The sequence below is a fragment of the Peromyscus maniculatus genome, chromosome 21, assembly GCF_049852395.1.
Source record: "Peromyscus maniculatus bairdii isolate BWxNUB_F1_BW_parent chromosome 21, HU_Pman_BW_mat_3.1, whole genome shotgun sequence".
In the NCBI taxonomy this organism is placed as follows: domain Eukaryota; kingdom Metazoa; phylum Chordata; class Mammalia; order Rodentia; family Cricetidae; genus Peromyscus; species Peromyscus maniculatus.
The window spans coordinates 9,182,929-9,210,604 of record NC_134872.1 but is presented as its reverse complement, the minus strand read 5'-3'; the positions used below and the strand labels follow the sequence as shown (position 1 = coordinate 9,210,604).

General features: G+C 52.3%; 1 protein-coding gene across 2 annotated transcripts in view; it reads right to left on the bottom strand.

Moving 5' to 3' along the window:
• Umodl1 (uromodulin like 1) overlaps window positions 1–27,676 on the bottom strand; it is a 58,251-nt gene that overhangs the window by 14,555 nt on the left and 16,020 nt on the right. For both annotated transcript variants that reach the window (XM_076558472.1, XM_076558473.1), the window contains exons 5-16: window positions 25,654–25,843; window positions 24,118–24,234; window positions 16,183–16,437; window positions 14,376–14,488; window positions 12,692–12,911; window positions 11,972–12,109; window positions 10,139–10,708; window positions 8,682–8,939; window positions 7,231–7,343; window positions 4,172–4,385; window positions 1,182–1,316; window positions 50–369 (exon numbers count right to left, since the gene is read on the bottom strand). In XM_076558472.1, the coding sequence (XP_076414587.1) occupies window positions 50–369; window positions 1,182–1,316; window positions 4,172–4,385; window positions 7,231–7,343; window positions 8,682–8,939; window positions 10,139–10,708; window positions 11,972–12,109; window positions 12,692–12,911; window positions 14,376–14,488; window positions 16,183–16,437; window positions 24,118–24,234; window positions 25,654–25,843 (2,643 nt within the window). The remainder of the gene's footprint in view (window positions 1–49; window positions 370–1,181; window positions 1,317–4,171; window positions 4,386–7,230; window positions 7,344–8,681; window positions 8,940–10,138; window positions 10,709–11,971; window positions 12,110–12,691; window positions 12,912–14,375; window positions 14,489–16,182; window positions 16,438–24,117; window positions 24,235–25,653; window positions 25,844–27,676) is intronic.

Here is a 27,676-nt window from a genome sequence, read left to right as displayed (position 1 = left end):
CTCCCCACACTGAGGTCCCTCCAGGTGGCTCACAGCCACATGCACTCACGCTCTTTACGAGGGTCCCGCACTCGCCCCAGCCAGCCACCAGGAACACGTGTGTGCTGTTGCTCTTGCTCACGTTGCAGGAGGGCTCTCCCAGGTACAGGGAGGCCTCGGGTATGGCCTCCTGCTGCAGAAAGTGCTTCTGGATGGCGATGACCACCATCTCAATCTCACAGGATATGCCAACTGCGTCTGTCAGGTTCAGTCGCGGGGGCTGGCCCTGGGCCACGGAGCTGGAACCTGGCACAGGGGCATCTCTAGTTCCTGCTGGGGTAGGGGGCCACTCTGGGCCTGGGGTCTGGACTATGTTGCCAGAAGAGTCCCCTGCAGTTTCCAAGGAGACAAAGGCTCAGAGTGAGTCTGTTAGGGGCTGGAGGGACAGGGCAGATCTCTGAGTCCCCACGCTGTGCTCTAAAGCAGTCCTACCCAGGAGCTGCCTGCTCCAGCCACAGTGTCCAGGCACTAGGCTTCCATTGGTCCTCAAGTACCATGGATGTGCTAAGCATGAATGGACAAGTAACCTGTCCCCAAGGCTCTGAGGTTTATCTCCAAATAGAATCCTAAATTGTCTCTCAGGAGCCCATACCCCTTGCTCCTGCCTTGCCTTCCTTCCTGCCCCAAAGCTCATACCTTTGCAATGTCCAGGGATCTCTGCAAAGATCGTCCACGTAAATGTCACCCACATCCCTGGCCAGATGCTTCCCTCTGCTACCCACTTCTGCAGGCTCCCACGTTTTAGCCAGTCTCTATTGCATGATTGGGCCCACACTGCTAAGTGTTGACTTCGTTGGCCCTGATGACCAACTCCAACATAACTTGACCTCCTCTGAATTCTATTTCTCCCACACAGAGTAGGGCCTCTGCCCCAGACACTCTTCACTCACACAAGTGGCTGTCTCCCTCCACTGGACATATATGAAAGAAGAGGGAGAGCCAGACATACACATATACCTTCCATGCACATGCGCATGTGCACATACACACACACACACACACAGACAGAGAGAGACAGAGAGACAAAGAAAACTTGCCCAGGTCATAAACAATGTGCTGACTTCATTTGGACAAAAGCCCCCTTTACTTAGGAATGAGTTTCCTTAAAAAAGAAACATGCCAGAAAAGGCTGTAAGACTTACCATCACAGGATCTTCCAGAATATTCCACACGTGAGTCAGGTCCTCCCCCATCACAGCTACACGTGAAAGACCCGAAGGTGTTTCTGCACGTCCCAGGCTCACAGTCATCCTCTCTCATTTCACACTCATTGTAATCTGAAAAGCATGGACAAGAGTCATGGCCAGCTTGCAAGTGGTTCCGGGGTGGACAGTGCCACCAGCTGCCTGCACAGTCCTTCCAGGGCAGGGCACCCCAGGAGGTGGGCGGAGACATCCAGAGAGCAGGCCCCAAGCTCAGGACAGTCCAGGAGACCCCTCAGGGTGGGTGGGAGCTGCAGTGGGAATGGGAGCCAGGGCTAATCTGGACGAATACAGCCCTGTGAGACAGGAAGGGGTTCCTGCAGAACTGCAGCCCCTCCCATCCACCACTGCAGTCAGGAGATGCACAGAACTGGAGACCCAAGCAGCAAAGCACTAAACCCAGCAGGTACACCCCCCACCCCTACCCCACACCTTCTGTCTTTCTGCCCATTCGGTCTGCCAGCCTTGCAGAACGGGGATGTGAACCAAAACGCAGAGCAAAGAGCACAGAGCGCGGGCTGCAGAGTCACAGGCTTCCTTCTGGTCTTTCCAAAGCAGACTCCAGGCTGTGGCTCCATGGTAGCACACCTACCTAGTATGCACACACACACACACACACACACACACACACACACACACACATACACACACGTCCCACATACACACTCACACGCACTTATATACACACTTGTACTTGCTCGGCGCATAACACAAGCATGTACGCACACTCACACATGACACCCTGTTGTAACTCAGCATATGACTTTTCAGAATCTTCCGTCTCAGCAAACCCCATTCATAGGTGACAACAGCCCACGGTGTGGACGGAACTCGGCCTGCTCCTTACTATTGGTTATTTCCAATGACTTGGCCTTTGAAGGCGCTCTGATGACGGCTGTCTTTGCATTAACTATGGTTTGAACTGAGCGGTCCCAGCACCCAAGACAAAGTCCCAGAATCAATGCCAAGCCAATGAGGAAGAGATGCTGTGGACTGCTGACACTCATCACTGCCTTGGTTTCCAAAAAGGGAGAGAAAATGCTACCCCACCAGCCCGCTCTGCAGACTCCACGGCAGCTCCTCACCGTGCCTTGTGAGGGCCCATGCTGGTGTCAGAGAGAATCTGGCAGTTGCTTCGTTTCTAACTTAGTTTTTATTTGTAGTACCTTTTACCTTTTGCAATTTCATGGACAAAGGGAGCCATGTCCTTGGTGATTGTGTGTCAATGACTTACACTTCTTTGGGGTTTTGTCCTTTATCATCCTGTGAACACGGACCTATCAGGCTCGGTATCGATCAGTCCTGTGTAAACTTGCTCTGTATTCAGGCTGCTAATTCTTCACTAGTTTGTTAGAAGTTTTCTTTCTTTCTTTCTTTCTTTCTTTTTTTTAATTTTTTTATTTATTATTTATTTATTTATTTATTTATTTATTTATTTATTTATTTGGTTTTTCGAGACAGGGTTTCTCTGCGTAGCTTTGCGCCTTTCCTGGAGTTCACTTGGTAGCCCAGGCTGGCCTCGAACTCACAGAGATCCGCCTGGCTCTGCCTCCTGAGTGCTGGGATTAAAGGCGTGCGCCACCACAGCCCGGCTTTTTTTTGGTTTTTCGAGACAGGGTTTCTCTGTGTAGCTTTGCATCTTTCCTGGAACTCGCTTTGGAGACCAGGCTGGCCTCGAACTCACAGAGATCCACCTGCCTCTGCCTCCCGAGTTCTGGGATTAAAGGCAAGCACTACCACCACCCGGCTCTGTTAGAAGTTTTCTTTTGTCATTTCTACAAGAGTGACTGTGTTCTGCTTGACAGGAGGGTTGATCTTTTTAGGCAATTCAAGTATCACAGTCCTTTCCTCTGAAAACCTGACTTTGCTTAGGGAATACTTCTTGCTCTTCAAATTAAAAAAAAAAAAGACATTCAGTTTTTAAAGTCTTCATTAAAAACAAAACAAAGCATAAAACCATCTAGGGCCAGCCAGGCATGGCGGCCCACACTTTTAACCCCAGCACTTTGGAGTCAGAGGCAGGGGGATCTCTGTGAATGTGAGGCCAGCCTGGTCTACACAGTGAGTTCCAGACCAACCAAGGCTACACAGTGAGACCCCGACTAAACAAAATAAACTAATGATTTATCTATGAGCCATGTGTCATTTATCTTCAACTCGGAGGAAGGAAGAGTCTAAATTGCCTCCCCATCCCTGCTTTGTTCCCTGGTGCTTTTGCTAAGATCTCCATGGAAACTTCCTGGACAGTCGGGCTGCTCAGAAGGACCCATTTGTTCTCAGCTCATCAAAGCATAGGAGACAGGGGAGGGGTATCTTGGACTTTTGAAGGTTCAACGCTTCCTTTTTTTTTTTTGTTTGTTTGTTTTTTGTTTTTTTGGTTTTTCGAGACAGGGTTTCTCTGTGTAGCTTTGAGCCTTTCCTGGGATTTGCTCTGTAGACCAGGCTGGCCTCGAACTCACAGAGATCCACCTGCCTCTGCCTTCTGAGTGCTGGGATTAAAGGCATGCGCCACCACCGCCCGGCCAACCCTTCCATTTTTAACAATAACCATGGCAGCTATAAGAAAGACAAGGAAGCCGGATGGCACTCGGGAGGCAGAGCCAGGCAGATCCCTGTGAGTTCGAGGCCAGCCTGGACTACAGAGTGAGTTCCAGGATAGGCTTCAAAGCTACACAGAGAAACTCTGTCTCAAAAAAAAAAAAAAAAAAAACAAAAAACAAAAAAAAAAAAACAAAAAAAAAAACGAGAGAGAGAGAGAGAGAGAGAGAGAGAGAGAGAGAGAGAGAGAGAGAATGATAAGGAAGCCCCCATTCACTTCATGCTTCAGACAGCTCCTAGGAAGCCCCACAAGAAGGCCCGGAACACATCTTCACAGCTGCCTTTGTTTCCAGAACTGCAGCAGACCAGGGTTGAGCCCAGCCCCTGCATACCTTGTAGAAAGGTTTTGCCTTTGACCACCTCCAGCACCGATGTATTCTGTAGGGCTGTGAGGAAGGTGGCAGACACCTCCCTGACATCCAGGTCTGCCGTTATTAGCAAATTAAACTCCACCACGACGCTGCCATTGGTGATGTTGATGATGTCCACGCGGATCTCGCCCGTGTCCATGTGCTGACGCAGCGTGGCCGGCAAGGAGTCCCGCACCTTCAAGAAACAGGCTGTGTGAGAAGAGCTGCCCGCTGAGGCCACAGGCCGTTTGTCCTGGTACTCTGCCTGGCAGCAGGAGAGGCTTGTGGCAAGAAGGTCCAGGCCCCAGGCCAGTTCTTGGACCCTTGAAGCCCAGGCCAAACACCTGCAGGTGTTGATGATGTCCGGAGGCGCGCTCTCCCCCTACATGCAGTAGACAGCTGCAAAGAGCTATCTTTGGGTTGAGTAGGGGGTGATGCTAGCAGAACCCCACCTGCACAGGCCTGCAACATGAAAGCTCACGGTGGCAATTAAAGGTTGCTCTTAGCTCAGGGGTGGGGGCAGCGGGGGCTGAGTGAGTGGAGAGCAAGACCACCTACTCCGTTTGTTTTTCTAGAATGTTCCTTTGGCGCTAATGCTTCTGAACATTTCCCCTCTCTTCTTCCTCCCCATCTCTTCACAGACCCCTTCTGGATGAGCTGCTCCAGCAGCCCTAACAGGACACACAGTTCCCACCTCCGAAGGGCTTGCTCTGGTCCTCTAACCTTTAGAGCAGAGTCACGTGTCACGGGCTGCATCATTCTAATCCAGCCCAACACAGTTCAAGACACATGCTCTTATAATGAGCCTCAACGGTCTACGTGATTCAAATTACTCCTGGAAAGGGCATCTCCACGGACTGTCAGAGAAACCCATGAGGGCTGGTACCCCAAGGCATGAGCTCCTGGCCCCACTTCCCCTCCTCTATGTCACCCAAGGCAGAGAGATCCATTATCCCCCTCCCCCATCACAGGCTGAGTACCACCAACCCCACCCCAGCTGCCTTTGGGGGGCTCAGCCAGACAGCTGCTGTGCTTATCTTAGAGACTCCTGCTTCTCACCCCCACCCCACCCCAGATCTGCCGCAGCATTGGGGTAATGTCGCCATTTCAAAGTGGTCTCCAGGCAAAGCTCCAGAACCTGCTAGGAAATGATGAACCATTAGCCTACCACCTCCAAAGCTGGTCTTGGTATCCTGCCTGTGTATATGGCTACACAATTATTTTCTATCCCGGGACAAGAGACAAACAAAGCAACTATGTCCAAAAATGGGCCAAGGAGGAGATGACTTTAAAAAGAAAGACTGATCTAGAAACTTGGGGTGGAGCTGCTGTAGTTGACCACCAGAGTGGGGAAGGGGCTCAACATCTGTTGCCTGATGTTACCTAAAACCACCATTTGCTAAAGAGGGGTGATGCACCACATAAGTCACACCACTAAGGACTCTTGGGTCCAGGCACTGGAAGAGTTGGGAATTCAAGAATATGGAAGGCAGGGCTTCAGATCCCGTGGGGCTAGACTGGAGCAGTTCCTGAGCCTGCATGGTCCATTCTATTGGAGAGTAGTGCCCATTGGCTCTAGACATACCCGCGTGTTATCACAACCAACACTAGGTGGCACTGTCCAACGCGCCCTTAAAACTCCAACTCCCTGACTATGGAAAAGCTAGAAGGAGGTTGAAATTTCCACCAGGTAAACAAGATCACGAGATTATGGTAAGTGCATTTTCTATAATAATATAGTGCATTCTCTAAAGTAGTGTAAACTAGGGCTGGGTCTGCAGCTCAGCAGGTAGAGTGTTGCCTAGCATACATGAAGCCCTGGGTTCCATCCCCAATACCACATAAACCAGGCCTGGTGGTGCATACCCGTATCCCAGCACTCAGGAGGTAGAAGCAGGAGGACCAGGAGTTCACGGTTATCCTTGGCTACATAGAGAGTTTGAGGTCAACCTGGGATACATGAGACTCTGTCTGAGTAATAATAATTATTGCCATAGCACCAAAACATGCTGAGATCGCTACCCGTACTACTACGCCATAACAATTTATTGTCCCAAAGAGAGCTGGAGGGAAGGCAGGGGAGAAAGGCATGTGATCAGAGCAGCTTTGTTCTGGACAGAGAGCAGAAGGACCATGGCTCTCCAACACTGAGTGGATGGATAAAGGGAAGGGATGATGGAGCAGTATCCACCCATCAAAGAAATGGGGTGCAGACGCACATGGCGATGTCAGATGAACCTGGAGCACATTAACTAAGTGACAGAAACAACATGCTACTTAATCTTGTCCATGTTCACGTGCATCCAGTTGACAGGTTCAAGGAAGCAGAGTAGCGGCCCAGGGGCTGGGGGAGAGGCAGAGGGAGAATGGGTACAGGGTTTCCACACTGAGGTAACTAAACATTCTGGAATTAGATGGTGGTGGTAGCTGCAGATTTTTCACAAACAGTATAAATCACTGGTTTTTACACTTAATTTTTTTCATGGTATTTGAAATGGAGCTCCAATTTTAAATATTCATTTGTGTGTGTGTGTATGTGTATGTGTGTGGTTGTGTGTATGTGTGCATGCATGTGTTCGGTGCACACATATTGCAGGCTGGCCTTGAGCTCTCTCTGTAGCCCATACAGGCCTTGAACTTACAACACACAAACACACACACACACACACACACACACACACACACACACACACACACGCCACTGCCTCAGCTTCCTGAGTTGCCAGGGTTATAGGCCTGCGCCACCAAAGCCCTGCTTAAACACTTTGATAAATACAGATGGAGCCTTCTGCTCCATGGGGAGCGTAAAGCAAGGTGCATGGGGAAGGGGTGGCTTCTGCCTCCAGGCAGGGCCTCTACCACACAGTGCAGGACGCTCAAACCTGCTGGAGTCGGGCTCAGCTTCCTCCAGAAACAGGGAGTCCACAAAACCCAGGAATCTTATTCCTAGTTGGAAGCACCTAGCATTCCCACCCCGCCCCCCATCCCACCCCCTTCCTTTTTCCCCAGGAAGGGAAGGAGGACTGACCGTCCCCACTCACCGTCCTGAAGAATAACTGTACGAAGTCTCGGTGCTCCCTGCTGCTGGCATTTCGGAGGGATTCTGAATACCGGATGTTTGCTATCCGGACTTCACCCGCAAGTTTCTGGACCACTGCAGGATGTAGCATGCATTAGGTCACAGACTGTCCTTTACCCAGTGTCCCTGTTAACTGCATGAGTATCCAGGCTGACCTGGCTCCAAAGAAGGACTAGGGACTGCTGCCCATGGACATGGCCCACCAGGCTCCCAAGGATGTGAAGTAGCATGCAGTGGGCCTCCCTTGAGGCTTCACTGAAAGCCAGACAGCTAATGGCAAACCGGGACAGTTTGAGAGGGAACAGGCCCCAAGAGACAGTCAGAGCCAAGGGGTATCTGCTCAAAGCCCGTGCCTCATTGCGGGCCTTGTTCAGGCAGCTTGTTTCCCACCCTGTACACACACCTCTCTGTGGTCTAAGGACAGTCCCACTTTGACCCCGCCTGTTCTCTGTGAGTCTTTGCCCTCTAAGGCTTCCAGGAACATATGGAACATGAGCATAGTCTGGATAGTCCCCAGTGACATCCGGGCTTCTAACACAGGCCCTTCCTGAACATCTGGGCCATACTTGCTTCATGTAAGGGGCCTGGAGCATCAGATGAGAGCAACAGCATTCTATCCCTGATGACCTCAAGCCCACCTCCCGAGGGACTCTCACTCAGTCCTAAGACAAATCATAAAGTCATCCCACTACGCATTCCTGATGAGCCTCAAACCTCATGTCTTTGGGGGACGTCACTGTCATTGTACCCAAGGGCCAGTGGCACATGCAACCTGATTGATGTAGGAGGCACAGAGGCAGGACAGGAGCATAGGGAAGAGCAGACAATAGGACTCATCTTGAGGTGCAGAGCCACACATCCATGTACAACCCCTTCCTTCCAGAGTGAGGGAGACCTTCAGGGGTCTCCCGGCTTGGCTCAGACTCAGGGATTTCCCTGCTAGGCCATCCCCACACCACCAAATTCCTTCTTCTCCTGTTGGCCATGAGCTGTTCTTATTACACCCCAATAGGTCATCTTAGGCATCACCCAAGAAATGTACCCCCGACCTGGAAGACACAGCCCCCAGTGTATGGGGGGCTCTCTGTGATACGAAAGCTCCCTACAGTATCATCACATACATAACAAGTCATGTGCTGGGAAAACTGAAGTCAGAAGTAATGAGGAGGAGAAAAAAAAGGATTTTATCTGACCATGTAACTGTGGGGAGGACTGTCTCCCATGTAATGGGGTCTCTGTGTCATTATTCAATTCTGCCACCATCCCCTCACAAGCTGAGCCAGGTGCTTCCATGCTGAGAAGGGAATGGATACCCAGCAGCCTTCAGGCAGGTCTTCCTAGGCTCAGCCTTTCATGTGTGTCTGTTTGTCCCCGTATGTTTAATTGGTGACCCATGTTCCCAGAGATCCTTACCTGTCCGCACTCTCAGTTGTGTTCTGGAACCTTCTTTCCCACACACCTTGGCCACGATCTCTACCAGGTGCAATGCTCCGGGCTCCAGACCCGACAATGTCACATTGTTGTCCCGGGTCTCCATAGTGACGGCGGGTCCCCGAGGAGAGACCAAAGTGAGGTAGAAGGTAGGTGAGACGCTGATGTCTGCTGACCACTGCAGGGAGAAGCTGGTACTGGTCACGTTGGAGACGGTGATCTTTCCAATGGGTCCAGGAACTGGGAAGTGGGACATACACACTGACGTGAAGATCGATCCGAATACATCGAGAAACAGGAAAAGAGCTCCCCAAAGTCCAACACTTAACACTGGAGGGGAGGTGACACCAGCCAGTGACACAGATTGTCATGACCCCTCACAGAGACGGTGTCCCTGTGTGCAGGACCTTGTCGGGCCCTTAGCTTGGCTTCTCAGCAGAAGCCACGTGTCTTAGACAACAGAAACTGGTTACTGGGCTAGTTGGTTCCGGAGGATGGTTGGGGGCCTACAGACCACTCCTCCTCTGCAGGTTCTAGGTGGTTCTCCACAAGAAGGTCCACCCTAACCCTACACTGGTGTCCCAGGGCCAGCCCCTGGCATTGCTGGCTCGAGGGTCCCTTGGATAGTCCCGGACTCCTGTGGGATAATCCTGGCACATGTGAGTAGGCACAGAGGAAACCATGGAGGAGTTCACCCTTGACAGTGGCTCAGTCTGGGCAAAGCCCACCGTGGAACCAGCTCTGCGAGCTGACAAAAGGGGGGGTGGGGAGGGCTGTCAGCTAGGCCATCTGCTGGTTGGAAAGGTCACTCCTTCCTGGATATCCCCCCAGGACTTGATGACAAGCTTTGTGTGTGGCATGGATCAGCGGGGACGGGGGTGGGGGGTGGGGGGGAGGTTGCAGTACAGCTGTGAGGGGTAGACAGCTGACGTGCACACATTTGGGCATAGAAGGCTGGAAGGACAGACTTCCAGAGTGCAGGACCCCTGGAGGTCCAGGGTGGCTCGGTCAAGGAAGAACCGAGGGTTCAGCAGGGTCAGCAGGAACGTTGGGGTTCAGGAAGCTGAGATGGTGTAACGCCAGTGAGGGCTGAGGGTGCAGTGCTGCTAGGGATTATGGGACTGTTGGGGTATCCAACCTTCAAGGGATTGTGCAGTGCAAATGGGACACATAGTCCCTAAGTCTCCACCCTCCCCTGGCCAACTTCTGCCCCAGTTACTGAAAGCCAAGCGCTCTTAGGAAGTAAGGGGGAGAAGGTAAGGGATGGAAAGGGAGCCTTTCTCTTTCTAACTAGACCAGACACCTGCCTCAGAGGACCCCACTGTGCCATAACGGGGTCCACATACATTCGAGATGAGAAAGGACACTCCACGTTTCTGGCAACCCTGACATTGGGACTCACACAGGCCGGGGTTTCTACTGGGTTCCCTGTGACTCACCACAAGCAGGGGGCTCTGGAGCCACAGGGGTCGAGGCCGATGGCAGGCCAGGGAAGGAGGAAGGTCGAGAGTCTTCATTCTGCAGTCTTGTGGAGGTCGGAGGGGGTGTCTCCCCAATGGGACTGGGGTGCCACACTACATAGCTTGTGGGTGAAGTGGTCACTGAGGGTGGGCCTATGGTGAAGGTTTCCTGTGGCTCTCCAGTGGAATGCAGTGGGATGTTTGTGGTCTTCGGAAGGGACCCATGGGTTGGCCCTGGAGTGCTGGGAAAGGAGCTTGTCACATTGCTGGGACCTCCATGGCTTGTTCCCAGGCTTGGGGCCGTGCTGAGCATCTCCACACCTTGCCATGTGCTAGTCCTCTCCTGCCTGGCTGTGCTGCTACCTTCTCTCCCAGATGGAGGCCCTGGGGTCCAAGCTTGACTTCTTGTTGGGGTGCTCCTTGGGTGTCTGGGACTTGGTGACAAGGTAAGGGTCTCTGGGCCAAAGCCTGTTATTCCCACGCTGACAGTTGGGGCCGTGACCTTTGTTGTTACAGACAGTCCACCTCCTGTGGGGGTCACCATGTCACCTGCAAAATGCATCCACTGTCAGATTCCAGAAAGAGCCAGCAAGGCCACCAGAGTCTCCCCACAGCAAAAGATTTCCCTAGAGAAACACAATACATTGCAAAAGATCTGTCGTGTCCCCTCCGCCCACCGCCCCCGCCTTGGTGAGCCTGGAAAGATGACTTAGCAGTGAAGAACACTTGCTCCTCCTCTTCCAGGAGACACAAGTTCAGGTCCCAGATTCAATAGGCATCTCACAATGCCCTGTAACTCCACCTCTGGGGAATCTGGCGCCCTCTCTTGGCTTCTACAGGCAACTGCACTAATGCACACCCACCCACAGAGACGAGCATGCAGACGCATAACTAAATGTAACCCTAAAAAAAATAAAATAAAATAAAACAAAAGGCCAGTCATAGTAGTGTGCACTTGGGATTCCAGCTCTGGGGAAGCAGAGGCAGGAGGATATCTGAGGCTCAGTAACCAGTCAGTCAACCTTATCTGTGAGTTTCAGATCCCTGTGACAGACCCTGTAGTGGTGCACACACCTTTAATCCTAGCACAAGGTGTATGGTTCCTGAGGAATGACATTCAGGGTTGACGTTCAGCCTCCACAAGCACATGCACTTACAGGTGTGAATGCCTCCCCCCACATGCACACACGAGAGAGACAGACAGACAGAGATAGATAGAAGAGGCACAGGAAGAGGAGGAGGAGAACACCTCTGCTCCAGCATGCTCCCAATGCAGACATGACTAATCAGACAGAGTAGCTGATGTGTGTAAGGGCAGACATAACTAACCAGACACAGCATCAGAGATCTGCAAGTAACTGCCTCCTGCTTCTTAGCTCAGCCCCCACCCCCCACCTCCTGCTAAAAGACTTGAGCGGTAGAGCTGTGGTAGGGCTAGGACTCAGGAGCCCCCCCCCAGGGGGGCCCTTTTCTAGCACACCTGGTTTCTACAAGTCTATCCATCTTGAAGCCATCAAGAGAGGACTCCCTACTCCTGAGGACATTTCATGACTTCCTTGGAGCTGGGGTACTCAGCTTACGTGGGCTCTTTTACCCATTTATAAAAAGAAATCTACTCCAATTATATTTTACAACTGCTGTGGACTAAAGAGCCACACTGCATTTGCTCTTAGGTACGTTTACCATCACATTAATTCCTTCTGAATAAAACAAACAAAAAAACCAGAAACATTGCTGTGGCCCTTCGCACTATGCCTGGCCGTGCTGGCCGCGCTCCCACCGCAGGCCTCAGAGCACGCTGGGAATGCTCACCCTTGCAGACCCGGCCAGGCCGGGAGGGGTTGGCGTCCCTGGCTGTGAGGCACTGGCATGTGTAGGAGCCCTCCAGGTTGATGCAGCGGGCGGCTGGGTGGCAGTCGTGCTCAGAGCTGTGTGCGCACTCGTCCCAGTCTGTGGGGAGAGGAGGCAGAGTCCGTGAGAAAGGGGTCAGCCTGGTCAGGAAACAAGAGGGCAGCAGATAGAAGTTTTCCTGCCCTTCCTACAGACAACCGTTGGCCACTGGTGGGCCTCCCAAGTCTGTTCAACACGCCGTGTGAAAATTCGCTCTCTTTGGCTTGCCCTGCATCAAGGCAAAATGAATTACCACCAGGGCTAACGGAGCAGACCCCACACGTGAGCAGTTGACTGACAGACACGGTAGTACTGTGTCCTGACCACCAGACACAGGGATCCCCATTCTTCCCCCACACTCCCTCTCGCACCCCCCCCCGCCCGCCATGGACCCCTAGTCTCCTTTCATACTCTGTGTGCTGGACCAGTGACTGCAAAAGGCATCATCCAGAGGGAATGGGCCCACGCGCCAGGAGGAGCTTCCGGCCCTGGCCCTTGGTTCTCATAGAGGATGCCAGGATACAATTCACACTTTTATTTTATTCGCCTTTCAGGTAAAGGGAAGCTTGGCTCAAACAATTGCAGCTGGGGCTGCTTGTGAGCTGGAGGTATGCCCTGCTGCCCTGCTGGGAAAAGCCGTACCTTGCACTAGCGTCCCCTGCTGGTCAACCCGGAACACGGTGCTGACAGCCAACCGCTGGAGTAAGGGCCTTAGCGTGGAGACCCCCACGGGAAACTCAGGGTCTTGCAGGGTGACTAAAAGTGTCACCACCAGGCTCCCTGGCTGCAGGGACACGATCTGCAGCCTCAGCTTCCCTCGTCTGTACATGTCAAAAATGGCTGGGGGCAAGGAGTTTTCCACCTACCCGGGAGACACACAGGGGTGCAGACGGTTAGCAGACGCGCCTTCCCAGCCACGGGGCCCACCCAGCTCTCCCTGGAACAGCTAAGGGAAACACACAGCACCCACTACAACCCAGGCCCCGGGTACACGTGGACAGGCCACCCAACTGCCCTGGAAGTAAGTGTGAGGGGGACGTGTGTATGTGGGTGAAATGCAGGGACTGTCAGCTTGATTGATGGACTGACTGATGGACAAGGAGAGGCTACCAATGAACAGTTCCCATGATTCCTTGGGGCTATGTCTCTCCCCCCCCCCCACCTTCCTGCCAATCATCCCGTGAGCACTGGGATTAGCTTTTGGGGGAGGCCCCAAAACAAAAAACTAGCTCTCTGTGTGCCTTCAAGAGCTGCTCCTGGGCACGAGACAGGAGGACCACCTCTAATTCAAGGGCCGCCTGAGATATACACTGAGTTCTAAGCCAGCTTAGGATACAGAATGAGACCTTGTCTTTCAAAAATAAACCTAAAAATAGCGGGCATCCCTAGAGGCAGATATCAAGAGCACCCCTCTCCCCAGCAGTCTGGCCATTTTGCAAATAGATGACCCCAGGTCCCTTTGTCCGGGACTCTTTCCAGGAAGGTTGGTATGCAGAGGAACCCGGGGACCTCAGGATGGTGGCTCTCTCCAGAACAAAAGACAGTCCTTTCTACCATCCAAGAGCGAATGAACATAACCTCCCCTTCTGGAACACAATTTAGGGTCTGAAAGATCTGGGCTCCCTAAGGCAGGGTTTGCTCTGCTTAGGGACGTCCCCTTCGTGGACACAAAGGCTTTTTTTCATGGGCATCATCCTTGGGGAAGGGGCGAGATGGGGAGCCAGCCTTATATGGCTCTCAGGACCCCCGCTGTGCCGTGACAGGCACTCTGTCGCTGAGCCAGGAACCTCGGGTCTTCTGCCAGCATCTGTAATACTCTATCAAGCTAGTCTGTGATTTTCCAAAAAAGGTAAGACCCTGGACAGCTGCAGAAGTCAGCTCTCCCCCCAGCCCAGAACCTATGTTAGACAGCAGATACTGGCCCGGCTCCCAGGCTTAGTGTCAGGGTCTCCTGCCAGCCACGGGGGCCAACGAGGCTAAGATCGGTAGCAGAGGCTGCGCTCAGGAAACTATTATGAAGCCACACAGGCTAACAGCACCCCAAGGCAGAGCCTTACACAGCAAGTCCAGCCGTACGATCAAGGTACTTATTTGAAGGAGGATTTCTATCCTATGAGGGGCTGTGGTCGGTGGGTGTGACCCTCCTCGGGCTGTTACAAGACATATGACTTGGCTCAGCCACAGGGAGGAACCAGGTTGTTGATGTGTATGTGTAAGTGTGTGCATGCGTGTGCATGTGTGTGCGCGCGCACGTGCTTGTGCATACATAAAGTGCATCCTTATTCTGAGGATTTGAGGGCAGGCCAATGGTCTGCCCTCCTGCTACCTCAAGAAACAGCTGTTGAGAAAAGTTCCTGAATTCCTCGCTGCTGCAGTTGAGAATCTGCTCTGTCAGGTTACGGTCCGTGATCCGTATGGTGACTTGGAAAACCCGGGCATCTAAGACAGAAGTGACACAAATCAGCCCAAACCCTGAGAGGGGGGCGTCACTCGCAGGGGCTAAGGTATACCTAGGCAGTAGAATACTTGCCTGGCATGCACACAGCCCAGGCCAATCGCCAGCACCATGCACACAGAAACAGTCACGGGCTTTTCTGTCTGTGTGTTGCTAAAAGCCTCTTAAATGAATTGGTACACAAAAGAAATTGAGACATCAGTTTTAGGCCAGGATGGTCAAACTGCAGAAAATGGTATAAGACACGGCGATGCTGACATCCACACTGGAGTGAAAGACCTGGTCAATATCAGATGCACTCTGTCAGCTGGGACAGGGACCCTGAGTCACCACACAGGGTCCATACTTGTAGGAACTGGGTTTCAGGTTGTACATAGAGGGTCCCAAGGCCCCTCCAGCTGACCTTTCCTGAGGTAGGGAAATGCACTGAGTACCTGGCCTGGCCAAGTTCTCATATTCAATCACTACCCAGGCCCCCTACATTAGAGTGACTGCTGGTCCCAGTTTGCTAGAACCTTCTGGGTTTCAGCACTGAAAATCCCACCTCTTTGTACCTGGCAAACTGATTGGTCCACTGCCATGAGGTCACCTCTCCTCTAGAGGCTGAAGAAAGCCTCAACGTGGAGACTGGGAACCTATGTCTCTTTTATGAGAGTAAACTCATCGTGCCCAGGCATCGGGGTGGGCTCCGCTACAGCCCATCATGCCATCATGCTCCCTGACTACTGACAGCAAGCCACAGACTAACTCCAACCTGGCTCCACCAGGGATGGAGAGCCTGGGCCCACAGGCCAGGGTCGACCCAACAGTCCACATGTGCATGTCACGGCCACTGGAGTGTTGTCAAGGCTGTGGGAGGTTCTGATCCCGGGGGAGACATTCCTCCCAGGGGACACCTGGAACCAAATCCACACTCGCTGTTTGTTCAGAACACGCTCCTGTGATAAGCCTAAGTCGCTGTTAGAAGGGCAGCAGCAGACTCTGTAGAAACAATGAGCCCCACCCCAGCCTGCAGCTACCATCTGTGCTAGGGGAGGGGTAGAACAGAGAATCCAGGGCTTCAGGGTCTCAGAACGCCCTCCTCGACACATCACAGCCTCAGAACTAAGGGAGCCATCTTATTACCTTGCCTAGACTGGTGAGGTCTGTAAATTACCATGTCCAGGCAGGGCCGCGTGGGCCACCTGTAAGGACTGGATGGCCACCTTAGCTGCCACTCAGTGCCAGAGGTCCAAGCATATGCATGTGTCCTGTAGATTTGGGAGAATCTGTCCCTACTGGCACTGGTAGGGTGGATGCTATGGACCACAGGAAATAGGATGTGTTCCCATTTCATCTAGATACCACTGGGTTGCCCAGCCCTGATGGTGGAAAACTATTTAGATCATCCCGAAGGGGTTTGTGTGATTGAATGCCTATGGCACACCATCTGTGGACACACTCTCTGACAACATCCATGTACATCAGACTAGCAGGTTTCCACAGGGCCTGTGAGTCAACAAGCAAGGGACCCATGTGAGCACCACACGGCATTCAGTCCAGTGTGGGCCACACACAGCGGGGGCAGTCACATCCCACCCCCTGCATGCAGGAAGGCTCTTGTGACATGCTGAGTCCCCAGAACTCTGGGACAGAAGCACCCACTCAAGGAAACATGGCTTTCTGCAAGTGCCCTTACCTGTCTTGACAAGCAGTGTGGCCGAGACATTGGCCCCGCACCCCTGGTAGCTGGTCCTCACTCTGTACAGTACTCCAGCCTCCAACCCAGGCACAGCCAGAGTCCGGCTCCTCGTCTGGGTGCTTCTGAGCATTTCTCTGCCTTTGTACACTTGGACATGGAAAGTGTGGTTCTGAGTGGAATTCAGACTCCAGGACACGTGAAAACTGCTGCTCGTGACATCAAGCGCCACCAAGTCTTGGATTGGAGGGCAGTCTAGGGAGAAACACACCGGGGCCTCAGGTGGGAAGCATCCCAGCTCCAGTCCCACCTGCTTACCTGGCAAGGAGACCGATGTGCAGAACAACGCTCGGTCGTCTTACAGTAATTAACTACCTTACTCAGTTAAAGAACTAGGGTGGAGGCCTAGGAAGATGGCTCCATAGATAAAGTGATTGCCTGGAAAGTGGGAGAAAGGACCAGATCCCCAGAACTCATGTAAGTGTCCAGTAGTCATGGAAGCTACCTGTAATTCCAGCACTGGGGGAGAGGGGATCACTAGCAAGCTGGCTAGTGAGTCTAAACTAATCACATTGACAAGCTCTGGCCCAAGTAAGAGACCCTGCCTCAAAGGATAAAGTGGAGAACAATTAAGGGAGACTCGTAAAGTCGAGCTTGGGCCTCCATGTGTGAACATGAACACACACATGTGTGTGAACATGAACACACATGTGTATGCACATGCACACACATAAACAAGCACATATGTGCACACACCACACATGTGTGTAGACACTAAGGTGAGTAACAAGGGTGGGTGGGAGGAAGTCAGGTGATGTCAGTGCCTGGCCTCCACATGCACCCACACACAGGAGTTAGAACAGTCTATGGGGACTGTGACACATGACAGAAAGATGTCTCTAGTGAAGGCCATTGTGCTGTGCTGTGGCCAGGCTGTGCCTGTGAATACAGCCTCAACATGCATTCCCAGGCTACGGCCATGCTAACTACATGTGCACAGGAACATCATCCTACTGACCCTCAGTCATTGGTCTGGGAGTCGGGCTGAGTTTCCTCCATAGCTCATGATCCCAGCATCGAGGGAGGCAGGGTCAGGCAGATCCCCATGGATCATGAGTCCAGCCTGCTTGAAAGAGCACTGGGTTCAGTGAGAGACACCGTGTCCAAAGCAGGGGGAGAGGGACAGGTGAATAGCATCTCAGAATGACCCCTGAGGCTGTCCTGTGTACACAAGTGCATATGCACACACATAAACATACACACATCTGCACACATGCCTATAAAAAAGTGTTTAAAGGATATTTACTTCTTAGTGGTATGAAAATTATGTCTTTCCAACGCACATGACTGTTTCCTTCAGAAAAGATCAGAAGAGCAGTCAGTCCATTCCCCTCTCTTCCTTGACTGGCAGGATTCCCACAGGCAAGTGTGGTACACAGTCACAATTCTCCAACACAGCCCTCTGCCTGCTCCTTCCGACCAGCATTAACCACCTTTGGTCATGCTGGTTCACTGTGTGGGGAGTTCCTCATGAAGAGCTCTCTCAGAGCCCCTCAAGATGGCTGGCTTAAGTTACCAGAAGCCGAAGCCCCATGCCTCCATAGACAGACCAGTGACGACCTCTCAAGTCTGTCTGTTTCCTCGGGACACGTCTAGGATGCAGAAGTGAGTGTGCTTTGACGCCTCAGCTACAGAAACAGATGTGTGTCCAGTTGCTCACGTGATGGTTGTCTGGGTTGGGTTTTGTCCCAAGCTGGAGCCATCTGGGAAGAGGGACCTTAGCTGAGGAAACGCCTCCCTCAGACTGTCCTGTGGGCGACTCTATGGGTATTCTCTTGATTGATGATTGATGTGGGAGGGCCCAGCTCACTGTGGGCGGTGCCACCCCTGGGCAAAGTGGTCCTGGGTGCTGGCTGGGGGCAAAGCAGCCTGAGCAAGCCACGGGAAGCAAGCTAAAATCAGTGTTTTTCCATGGACTCTGCTTCAATTCCTGTCCCAATTTCCCTTCATTTATGGACTATGAGCTGTAAGTTAAAATAAACCCTTTCCTCCCCAAGTTGCTTTTGGTCATGACATTTATCATGGTAACAGAAACCTAAGACAATGGTGTTTTCCTCAGAGGTAGAGAATGCAGAGCGTGTACCAGCCAAGGGGCAGCTGCAGCCCAGGTCTAACTATGGTTCTCACCCCCAGCTCCAGTCTCTGGGACCCTGAAGTGGAAAGTTCCACTCTGCCCTTCTAGTCCCTGCACAGCTCACTGGCCGGTGCTTGGGAGCAGATGCTCTTGAAAGAAGGAAGGAGAGAGGGACCAAGGGACGGCTACACTCACCTCTCAGAAACTATGCTGAAAGCCTTGGCTGTGCTGTTCCTATAGTAGAGACTATCAAGGACAAACATTGCCGAGTCCACATCCACAGAGGACAGCAACGTGGCAGTATACGAGTCAATAGGGAAGGGGGGGCTGGGGGCTGTCCAGAAGCCAGCGAGCAGCACACAGCCTCTCTGAGTCCCCTGCTACCACTCCAGTAGACAGCCTGCCTGTCAGGCCGCTGTTTACAAGGGTGTTTGGTTAACCATGTCTCTGATTGGGTGGGATTTACATAAAACAAGACACCTTGAAAGGAAGGCGAAGAATAGGTCAGAAAGCAGGTGAGGGGTGGCCCGTTGGCAGCGCACATGGCGCCTCACTCTCTGAGGTCCGGCAGTTCTTTGATCGAAGGGGTAAGGGCTGCGAACTCTGTGCTCTGACTGCTATGAGACCCTCCAGGCATCTGTGGAAATTGCTCCAACAACACTGGCAGGAAGAAAATCCTTTCTGATCCAGAAGCACACCCCCTGAGGGCAGCGGTACGTGGAGATGTTCGTGTGCCTCCTTCTCTGATATATTTCCTTGAGGGAGTCACAGTTGTCCACATTCAACCACCCTTGACCCACAGCAATGGCAGTTTCCCACAGCTTGGGATTTATTAACCCAACATTGCCACAGACACTCAGGAAACGAAGAATTCACAGCCACCTCTGTGCCTGGCAGGCACAGGGAAGTGTCCAGATCACCGCCTGCATTGTGGCAATCATGGGGACAGGGCTGCATTGACACTCCATGCTATAAGCTCATAGGGGGCCTCCATGGCATGCACGCCACCTCCCATCCAAGCCATCCATGACTGCTACAATGTCTTTCCTCTGAGTGCTGTGTGACCCAGTCCTCTGAGCCCACTGAATCTTCACCTCAATCCCAGATAAGACGTCCTTCAATGGCCCCACTTTAGGGGAGACAAAAGCCAAGGCCTAGGAAGGTCAAAGCGAAATAAAACTGTCTAATAACCAGCAACAGGGGTCACGTGCTCTGCTCCTAAACTATCCAACCACCAGGAGGAGAATGCATGAGGACCTTGAGAGACGCCAGGTCCAGAGCCCCGGAGCTCTTACACAGAAAAGGAACCTTTGCAGGTGTGATTAAGTCCAGGGTGGTCCTAAATGCAACCACAGGTGTCTTCATAAGAGAAGGTCAGAGGGACAGCTGAGTTACCATAAGAACAGGAGGTCACGTGAGAACGGAGTGGAGAAAGGACCAAATTCATTGACTCCAAGGGCCAGAGAAGCAGCTACAAGCTGGGGAGGGCTGGCCGCCATCAGAGGCAGAACAGGCAAGGAGCAAGTTGTCCCCCAGAGCTCCAGAGGACCCTCCGCCCAACCTTCCCTTCATTTGGGCCCAGTGATGCCTGTTTTGAGCTTGTGGCCTCCTGGACTGTGAAAGGACACATTTCCGTGATTTAAGCCATGTTGTCTGTGGTGCTTTGTTACAGCAGCTTCGGGGTGGTTATACATCCTCGGGTTACTTCAATGAGCTTGCCAGGCAGCCTTCCCACACTGGGTGGAGAAGCTCGTGAGGGAGCTGTGTGCAGTAAACAGACAGCTGGAGCATTCTAAGGCCAAGTTGCCTCTGTAGGACCACCCTGGGGTGCTTTAATATGAAAACTATTTCTTCCAACTCACCCTCTCTACCCCAGGGACTTGGTTTTATCCTCCACCAACCAGGATGGCCCACTGTGGTCACTCTGCGGCTTAACATGGCCCTAGGAAACGACACTGGACTCTTGATGCTTCCCATGATCTAAGGGTGTGGGGACCTCTGTCCTCCAACTTAGGAGACAACAACCCCATCGTGAGAGCACCTGTGAACCCCTGAAAGAGACTCCACAGATCTGGCCTGATGACTCGCCTTCATGGGAAGAAGGGACAGGGAAGGTCATTAGACCCCGAGATTCCAGCCATGTCCTCCTCCAGTCCTGTTCCCAGCTGCATGTGGTCTCAACAGGTGCTAGAGAGCGGAAAGCTAAGCAAACAGGAGATCACATCTCAGCAGGTGTGAGGGAGGCATCATCCATGCTGGAATGGCGCTTGTCACTGATGTGGCTGTTTGGGAGCCATCCACGCTCCTGTAGATAAACCCATGCTCGGCTTGGCTGGAAGTATTTCTCTGGTCTATTGTTGGAGTCTTATCTCAGGTGGTAGATCACTGTTCACACCGCAAAGTCCTACAGAAACCCTGATCTTCTGAAATCCAGGCCAAAGGTCTTGTTCTGTGGCTCTCCTCTTCCTGTGGCTGAGGATAGAACCCCAAAACTTGGTGGTCCCTTTGGAGATGTTCATCACTGTCACCAGGGCTGTGGGCCTGGGCTCTCATTCTATTCAGGAAGCCCTGCCCCACCCCCTCTGATGGGGAGGAAGATGGGACACCAGTCTTCATGAGATCTCTCTGTCAGACCTGCCCCTTTTATCCCGACTCCAACAGCTTGAGCCCCAAGCCTTGCGGAGTGGGAAGCATTGGTGACAGACTCAGTCAAAGACTCTGAGTATTGAAATCAGACTTGAAATGAAGCCACAAGCATTGCCTCGGAGAACAGGACCCTTTACTCCATGCCAACTATGCTCACCTCTTCAGCTGGCACCCCAGTTCCACCAGACCACAGATCTAGGTGACAGATTAAAAAGCTGGCAGGTGTCAGTTGAGCCTGAAGTTAGTATGGGAAGGACTCAGGCCTTCCTCAAAGCAGGACGCACTCCTGGAATAGTAAGGGCGAATCATGCAAGATTTCTTTTGGCTGTTGTGGGAGAGAATCCAGCTGCCCCACGGACCATCAGTTGGGTGACTAATTTCACAAGGAATGCATCTGAAATTCATGCTGTATTTTCCAGCAACTTGTGTGGCTGAGCTGGTCCAACAGATTGCTCATTTGTATTAGCTTCTAAATTTAAAATACACATGGTCCTCATAGCAATATGCAGACAAAATTGGCTTCGACTCTCCAGTCTGAACACACACACACACACACACACACACACACACACACACACACACACACACACGCCTGCCTGTTCCACCCTCTGAGAAGTGTGACTAAGGAGGGGCAGCCTTCCCTGGTCATGTCCCCCATCTATTCTCAGCCCTTGATCTGAAAGGCTCCTAGAGGCTTATTGTGTCTAAAAGTGTAACCCAATTTAGTGGGCAGCATAACTAACTGCAGAGAGAACTGAGCATCTTATAAAGCCTTTGGCCAGAGTCAATGTGTCTCTGTCATAGACTGCCTTCCCACTGCAGGGACAGGATTCTTAGCCTGGAGTCCACAGACCAGGGAATCTCTGGCACACAGGGACACACACCAAGCTCCTTGGAATAATGGTGTGTGAAGTAGTCATGCAATTCTGCGGACTCTCAAGGTCATGTGCTCCCCAGGGACAGGGGTGCTTTGTAGGCAGAATGGATGTGGTAATTATCTGTCTTCATTTTCAACACCAGAACCTTCAAGGTCCTTATATTGCAGAGATGTACAATGTGGCCTTGCTATCTCTGGCATTTCCTCAAGATATCCATAACTCGTGAGTCCTGAGCCATGTTCCACTACCTCTCTGTCACTAGAGTTGAGTGACATGACCTGTCACCTTCAGGGGAAGAAGGGACACGAGGCAGTTTTAGCAGAGCATGTGCATGCAAAACTCCATGGGTTTCTTCCACTGAGCAGGGAGAAGGTGATATGGGGTCTCGATCTAGGTGTATAATCTTCCCCTGCCCAACACCAGGATGCACCTGAGACAAAAATTTCATATCTGGGTTTGAAAGACCTGGGGAGAAAACACCAGGAGAAGAGGTGGCCATCAGGGGCCAAAGGAGGCCAAGAGATAACGCTGCACATCCCACCTAGAAAGATTAGGGGCTGGGTGTACCCAGAATCCAGCCTGAATATCTTTAGGAAGGGACACAGAGCCTTCACTGTGTAAGGGGCAGCAGGGGAACCCTGCATAAGGGGCAGTCAGAGCTTCACCCTGGCTGTGAGGTCCACTCTTATCTATGTGTATATACACTGGGACCATTCTCTGAAGTGCTCTTAGCCCAACCAGGCACTAATGGGGTCTGGGGCCAACGAGAGGGGGATCCCTACTCCAAAGCCAAGTGCCCATCACAGGATACCATGGACTTTCCAGGGAGATAGTCACAAAGTCCAGCCCATAGGATGGCATGGCGTCTCTGTCTAGGTCTCTAATTTGTCCCTACCCTGCACCAGGATGCATCTGAGATTCTGGGTGGAGAGGCCAGAATACCCACAATGACAAGGGACAGAAGCAGAGAAAGAGGGAAAACAATCTAAGTTAAAGTAAATAGGCCCAGAGCTGTCAGAGATGAGCAGTGAACGCAGCTGAAATGTAAGCTCAGACTTTAAAGATGATAATGAAGAGAACATCACATTTCCGAGACTGGATACTGAGTATTAAGAAGTTACCTTGACTACAAAGGGACAGCAACAGGTGATGGATATGAGCATCTCTTATGTCTTAGAGATACACTCTAGTGTAACTATGATGAAGATGATGAAGGTTCGGTGATTATGGGAGGTGGGAGGAGAGGCAGGCTGGCCAAGCCGGAGTGGGAGTGGGGGTGCTGTTGTTGATTACATACACTGTGTGTGTGTGTGTGTGTGTGTGTGTGTGTGTGTGTGTGTGTGTGTGTGTGTTTTCAAAGCCTCCCATAGCCTCCTGGCCTCCACCTCCAGCTTTATCTTTACATCACCCATGCAAAGCCGGAGATAAACTCAGCCCGTCCCTTTGGGCTGGGTATAAATATCCCTTGAGTCTCTTTCTCCCTTCAGCACCACAGGAAATTAGTAACTGTCCTATGCATGTGCCGCCCACGGCCACTCTCCAGGGGGCATCTGAGAGCAGGGTTCTGATCTGGTCATGGCGTTTCCAATGCAAGCCACGCGTTAGCCAGACAGGTGCCATACCCAAGAATGAATGCAAACGTGACAGGGGAGCAGGCGTGGCTGCAGGGACCCAGCAGCCATTCTACACCTGGGAGCTGAGAGCACAGGAGGCTGTACCAGCCAGTTTACGTTTAGACAACATGGCGCTGATGAATCTCCGGGCCCAGACGCCTAATGCTGAACATCTAGGGCAGGGGGCACGGGTCATCACAAAATGATTGATACAGACATACAAAAGTAATCAGTGGTGGAATGTAACTATTCCTGGAAGAATGTCGCTTTTGTATGATTCTACATAAATATAGCCTTAAGGTCAGAGCTTTGTGTCTTCGCCAGCCTGCCTGCGAGTGTCTGCCTGTAGGCCTGTGCACTGGCCTGTTTGTACCTGCTTCCGCCTGTATGTGGCTTATACATGCCAGCATGTACCTAAGTGTCTGATCTTGTCTTCCTGCCCAATGGCCTGAGCACCAATAAATAAAGTATGCCTTATCTGCCCACGACTCCTCACATTCTCTTCAGCCTTCCAGCCTCCTGTGACATTCCTCTGCTCCAGGCTTTGGAGCCTAGACCTCACACCCTCACAGGAAGCCAGCAGGAGTAGCTGAGGTCTGTAGGCCATCTACCCTAGACATGGCCTCTTTGCCATTCTCACGCCATCTGAGGACTCCAGCATTACCTTCGTCTGCGGGGTTCAGCTGCTGGGTGGCGACGCATTGGTAGGAGCCCTCCGTGTTCAGACACTGTTCTCCTTCAGAGCAGGCGTGGAGCTCACTGTGCAAACACTCATTCACATCTGTGGAAAGTGGGGGGGGGGGCAGGTGAGATAACATCGCAGCTCCTTCCTCCTTCTCCGTGATGCTCTGATGCAGCCTCCCGCAGATTCAGGCAAGGTCAAAGCATGCTCACTGGCAGCTTGCTGATCCCAGGCCTGAGCACATGGCTCTGGGGCTGACCTGAGTCCCAGTGGTCACGGCACAAAAAGCCCAAGAGTAAACCAAGGGAATCAGAAGTTTCCTGAGCTAAAGGGAATCTGAAACGTCACTAACTTTTCCCGTTTGCCTGGCCCCCAGTCTTGGATCCGTCATCTTCCCACCCACGGCCCCAGAACACCTGCCTCACATAAAGCCACTCTTCCGTGATGAACAGGGCAAAGCTAGGCCATCTCATAGCTAAGTGTGCTTAAGCACAAGCAGGAAAGCTTATGGTCACTCACAAAGTACCAACCTCTTCTCCTGGGGGAAAATAAGTGTGTGGTTATTAGTTATTCATCTTCATGCATTTCCTACTTTCTATGCACGTGATTTACAGAGATAACCAATTGTACCATGATCACACGTTATGGCCGTCTCCAATCTAGAACCAAACCTTGTCAATGCGAACCTCCCCAAACCACGCAGTGAAAGTCCACATCTGTAGCAGGTTCTAGCGAAGGATGCTCCCTGGTCTCCAGGAATGGGCCTGTGACCAGTGACTGAGGGACATTTTCAGAAGGACAAGATGAGTGCTTTGGTCATGGGCTCCACTCCCAACATGATTGACACTGGAGACAAGGTTACCCAGGCGCCTAGCTGCACCTGCCCCCAGCCTCACCAGGAGGAGGTTATCAGTCCCCAGCCCTTTGCTCATACACCAGCGACTGCTGCAGGCCAGAAACAGGCCTAAGGAGCTGAGACAGACCATCAAATGTTTTCAAAAACCTTTGCCAATCCCTGACATAGTTTTCTTTTTTAAGCCATAGGTATTTTAATTTCTTTCTGAAATAAGGCCATATCTAGGGTTTGAGTTTTCCATGTGTTATCTGTGGTTTACAGTGTAGTGTACCATGGGCAGGCTTGCTAGGGAGGAGGGAAGGGAGTGGAGGAGACTGTGTGTGTGTGTGTGTGTGTGTGTGTGTGTGTGTGTGTGTGTGTGTGTGTGTGTATGTATGTGTGTGTGTGTGTGTGTGTGTGTGTGTGTGTGTGTGTGTGCACACGTATGCTGGGGGCAGGTGCTGATGGGACAAAATAAATCCCCCAAATCTGCACATGGGAACTTGGGTTTAAACTTGGTCTGGGCCAGAGTGAGCAGACGATGAGCCAAACCATCCCCATGCTCTGCAGAACAGTACACCTGAACCAGTGATCTCCCACATCTGAGCTCAGCCTGCTTTAACGGTGCGCTTGGGACCAGGTGGCAGAGTCAGCTTGGCAGTGTCCCCCCAGGGCAGGCCCACCTTGCACCTGGATGCTGATCACTTCGTAGACTCGAGTCACCATATCATCCAGCATGGCCGAGACGTTGCCCACCGCCAAGAGCCGTGGAAGGCCCAGCAGCAGCCACGACACCGTGGTGATTGTGTCCCTGCCACCAGCTGAGTCCAGGTAGTGTACAGCTGGGGTCAGAGGCTGCAAGGCGCTGGTGACCTGGGGAGTAGAACCAGAGGATCAATAGCAGAAGGGCACCCTGTGTAGGGGAAGGAGACAGAGATACGAGAAACTGAAACAGGTTGCATGCACCTGCCTACCAAACAGTAAAGAACTGTTATGGGGCTGGGGTGGTGACTCAGGCAGAGCGTTTGCCTACCATGCAGGAAACCCAGGTGTGACCCCCACCCAGCACCACATAAACTGGGCGTAGTAGCATTCACCTGTAATTCTAGCACACAGAAGGTGGAGCCAGGACAATCAAGTTCAAGGTCATCCTTGGCTACCTAATGAGTTTAAGGCTAGCCTGGGCTACATGAGATTGTTAAAAGGAGATGAAGAAGAGTGGAGGGGGGCAGGAAGAGGAGGGTTACTGCAATGTCTTTCACCTCTGTGACCTTCACAGAAAACCAGAGTGGTCTCAGCTCCTGCCCCCGACTGCTGCTGGTAGATCCAGCCCCACCCAAACTCAGGTGTGAAGCCCTGACCTCCAGCCCCAGACGTGGCCTCGGTTGAACATGGGTGTGACTGGCTAAACTGAGGGTGGATCTTGATGTTGCCTCTATCGAAAGGAGGAAATCTAAGCTGGGTGCAGTGGCATGTGCCTGTACATTAGCCGCATGAGAGGCGGGGGCAACAAGCTCACTAGAACCCAGGAGCCTGAGAGCAGCCTGAGCAACACAGTGAGACCCCATGGTGGTCAATCAGGAGGAGAAATGTGGACACACAGATGGACACACTCAGACAAAGGACAGTGTGAAGAGGCCTAGGGGACAGATGGCCACACAAGCCAAGAGGAAGGGCTTTGGGCCTTTGGGGGCTCTTGGCCTCCGGAAAGAACACGCTGCTGATACCCTGGTACAGACTTCCCAGCTCATGGAGAATCCATAGAGAATCCTTTCCTGAAGCCAGCTACTGGTAGTGACTCTTTGCCAGGGCAGCCCCAGGTTGCCTGCAAAGCTGTAGCCTCAGGACCTGAGTCCCCTCTCCTGCAGGAACCTGGCCTCCCACACTTAATGACAGAGGCAGGGGAATCTGGAATTAAGGAGCGGCCACTAGAAGCGGGGACCTCCTGCTGTGGTGTCTGGATTATTTTTTTTTTAGACTGACCATTCTTTTGCTTCTCTCGTAGGATTCTTGCCATCCAGCCTGTATCTCAGCATCTCAACCCCAGGGAAACCAGGCAAGTTGGCACCGCACACCTCTGACCGGTGTCTCCAAAGCAGGTTTGTAAACAGACCTGCCTCTGTGGGAGCCGAGACCGGAACCCTTCCCAGGAGACCCAGAGCAACTCACTCTGGAGGCAAGCCAAGACCCACCCACCCCCACAGGAACCCTTTAGTCGGGAGGCCAGGAGCCAGCACCTGCTGCAGCCAGGAGCCTGCCTGGGCAAGCTGGCTCCCTCGGGAGGGAGGGAGGCAACTGCAGGGCTAGAGAAATAATGGATCCAAGTGACACTGTCTCAGGACCCAGCGTGTCCGGGGAGTGCCGCAAACAAACGCCTTACAGGCTGTGATTGTTAATTCTGTGAACCTGATAGGATCTAGTCACCCAAGAGTCAAGTCTGGGAGTGTGTCTGTGAACGGAGTTTCTTATTACGCTAGCTGAGGTGGAAGACCTACCCTGAATGTGCATGGCACTACGCCATGGATTGCACCCTCAAACTGTGAACCCAAAGAGACCTTCCTTCCTTGAGTTGCTCAGCCAGGCATCCGGTCACAGGTACTGTTTCGATGCCAGCTGCCATCTCACACAGAATTATGATTATCTGCATGTAATGGACGGCTATCTGCGGCACAGAGAGGTGAAGCCATTTCTCCAAGGTCACACAGC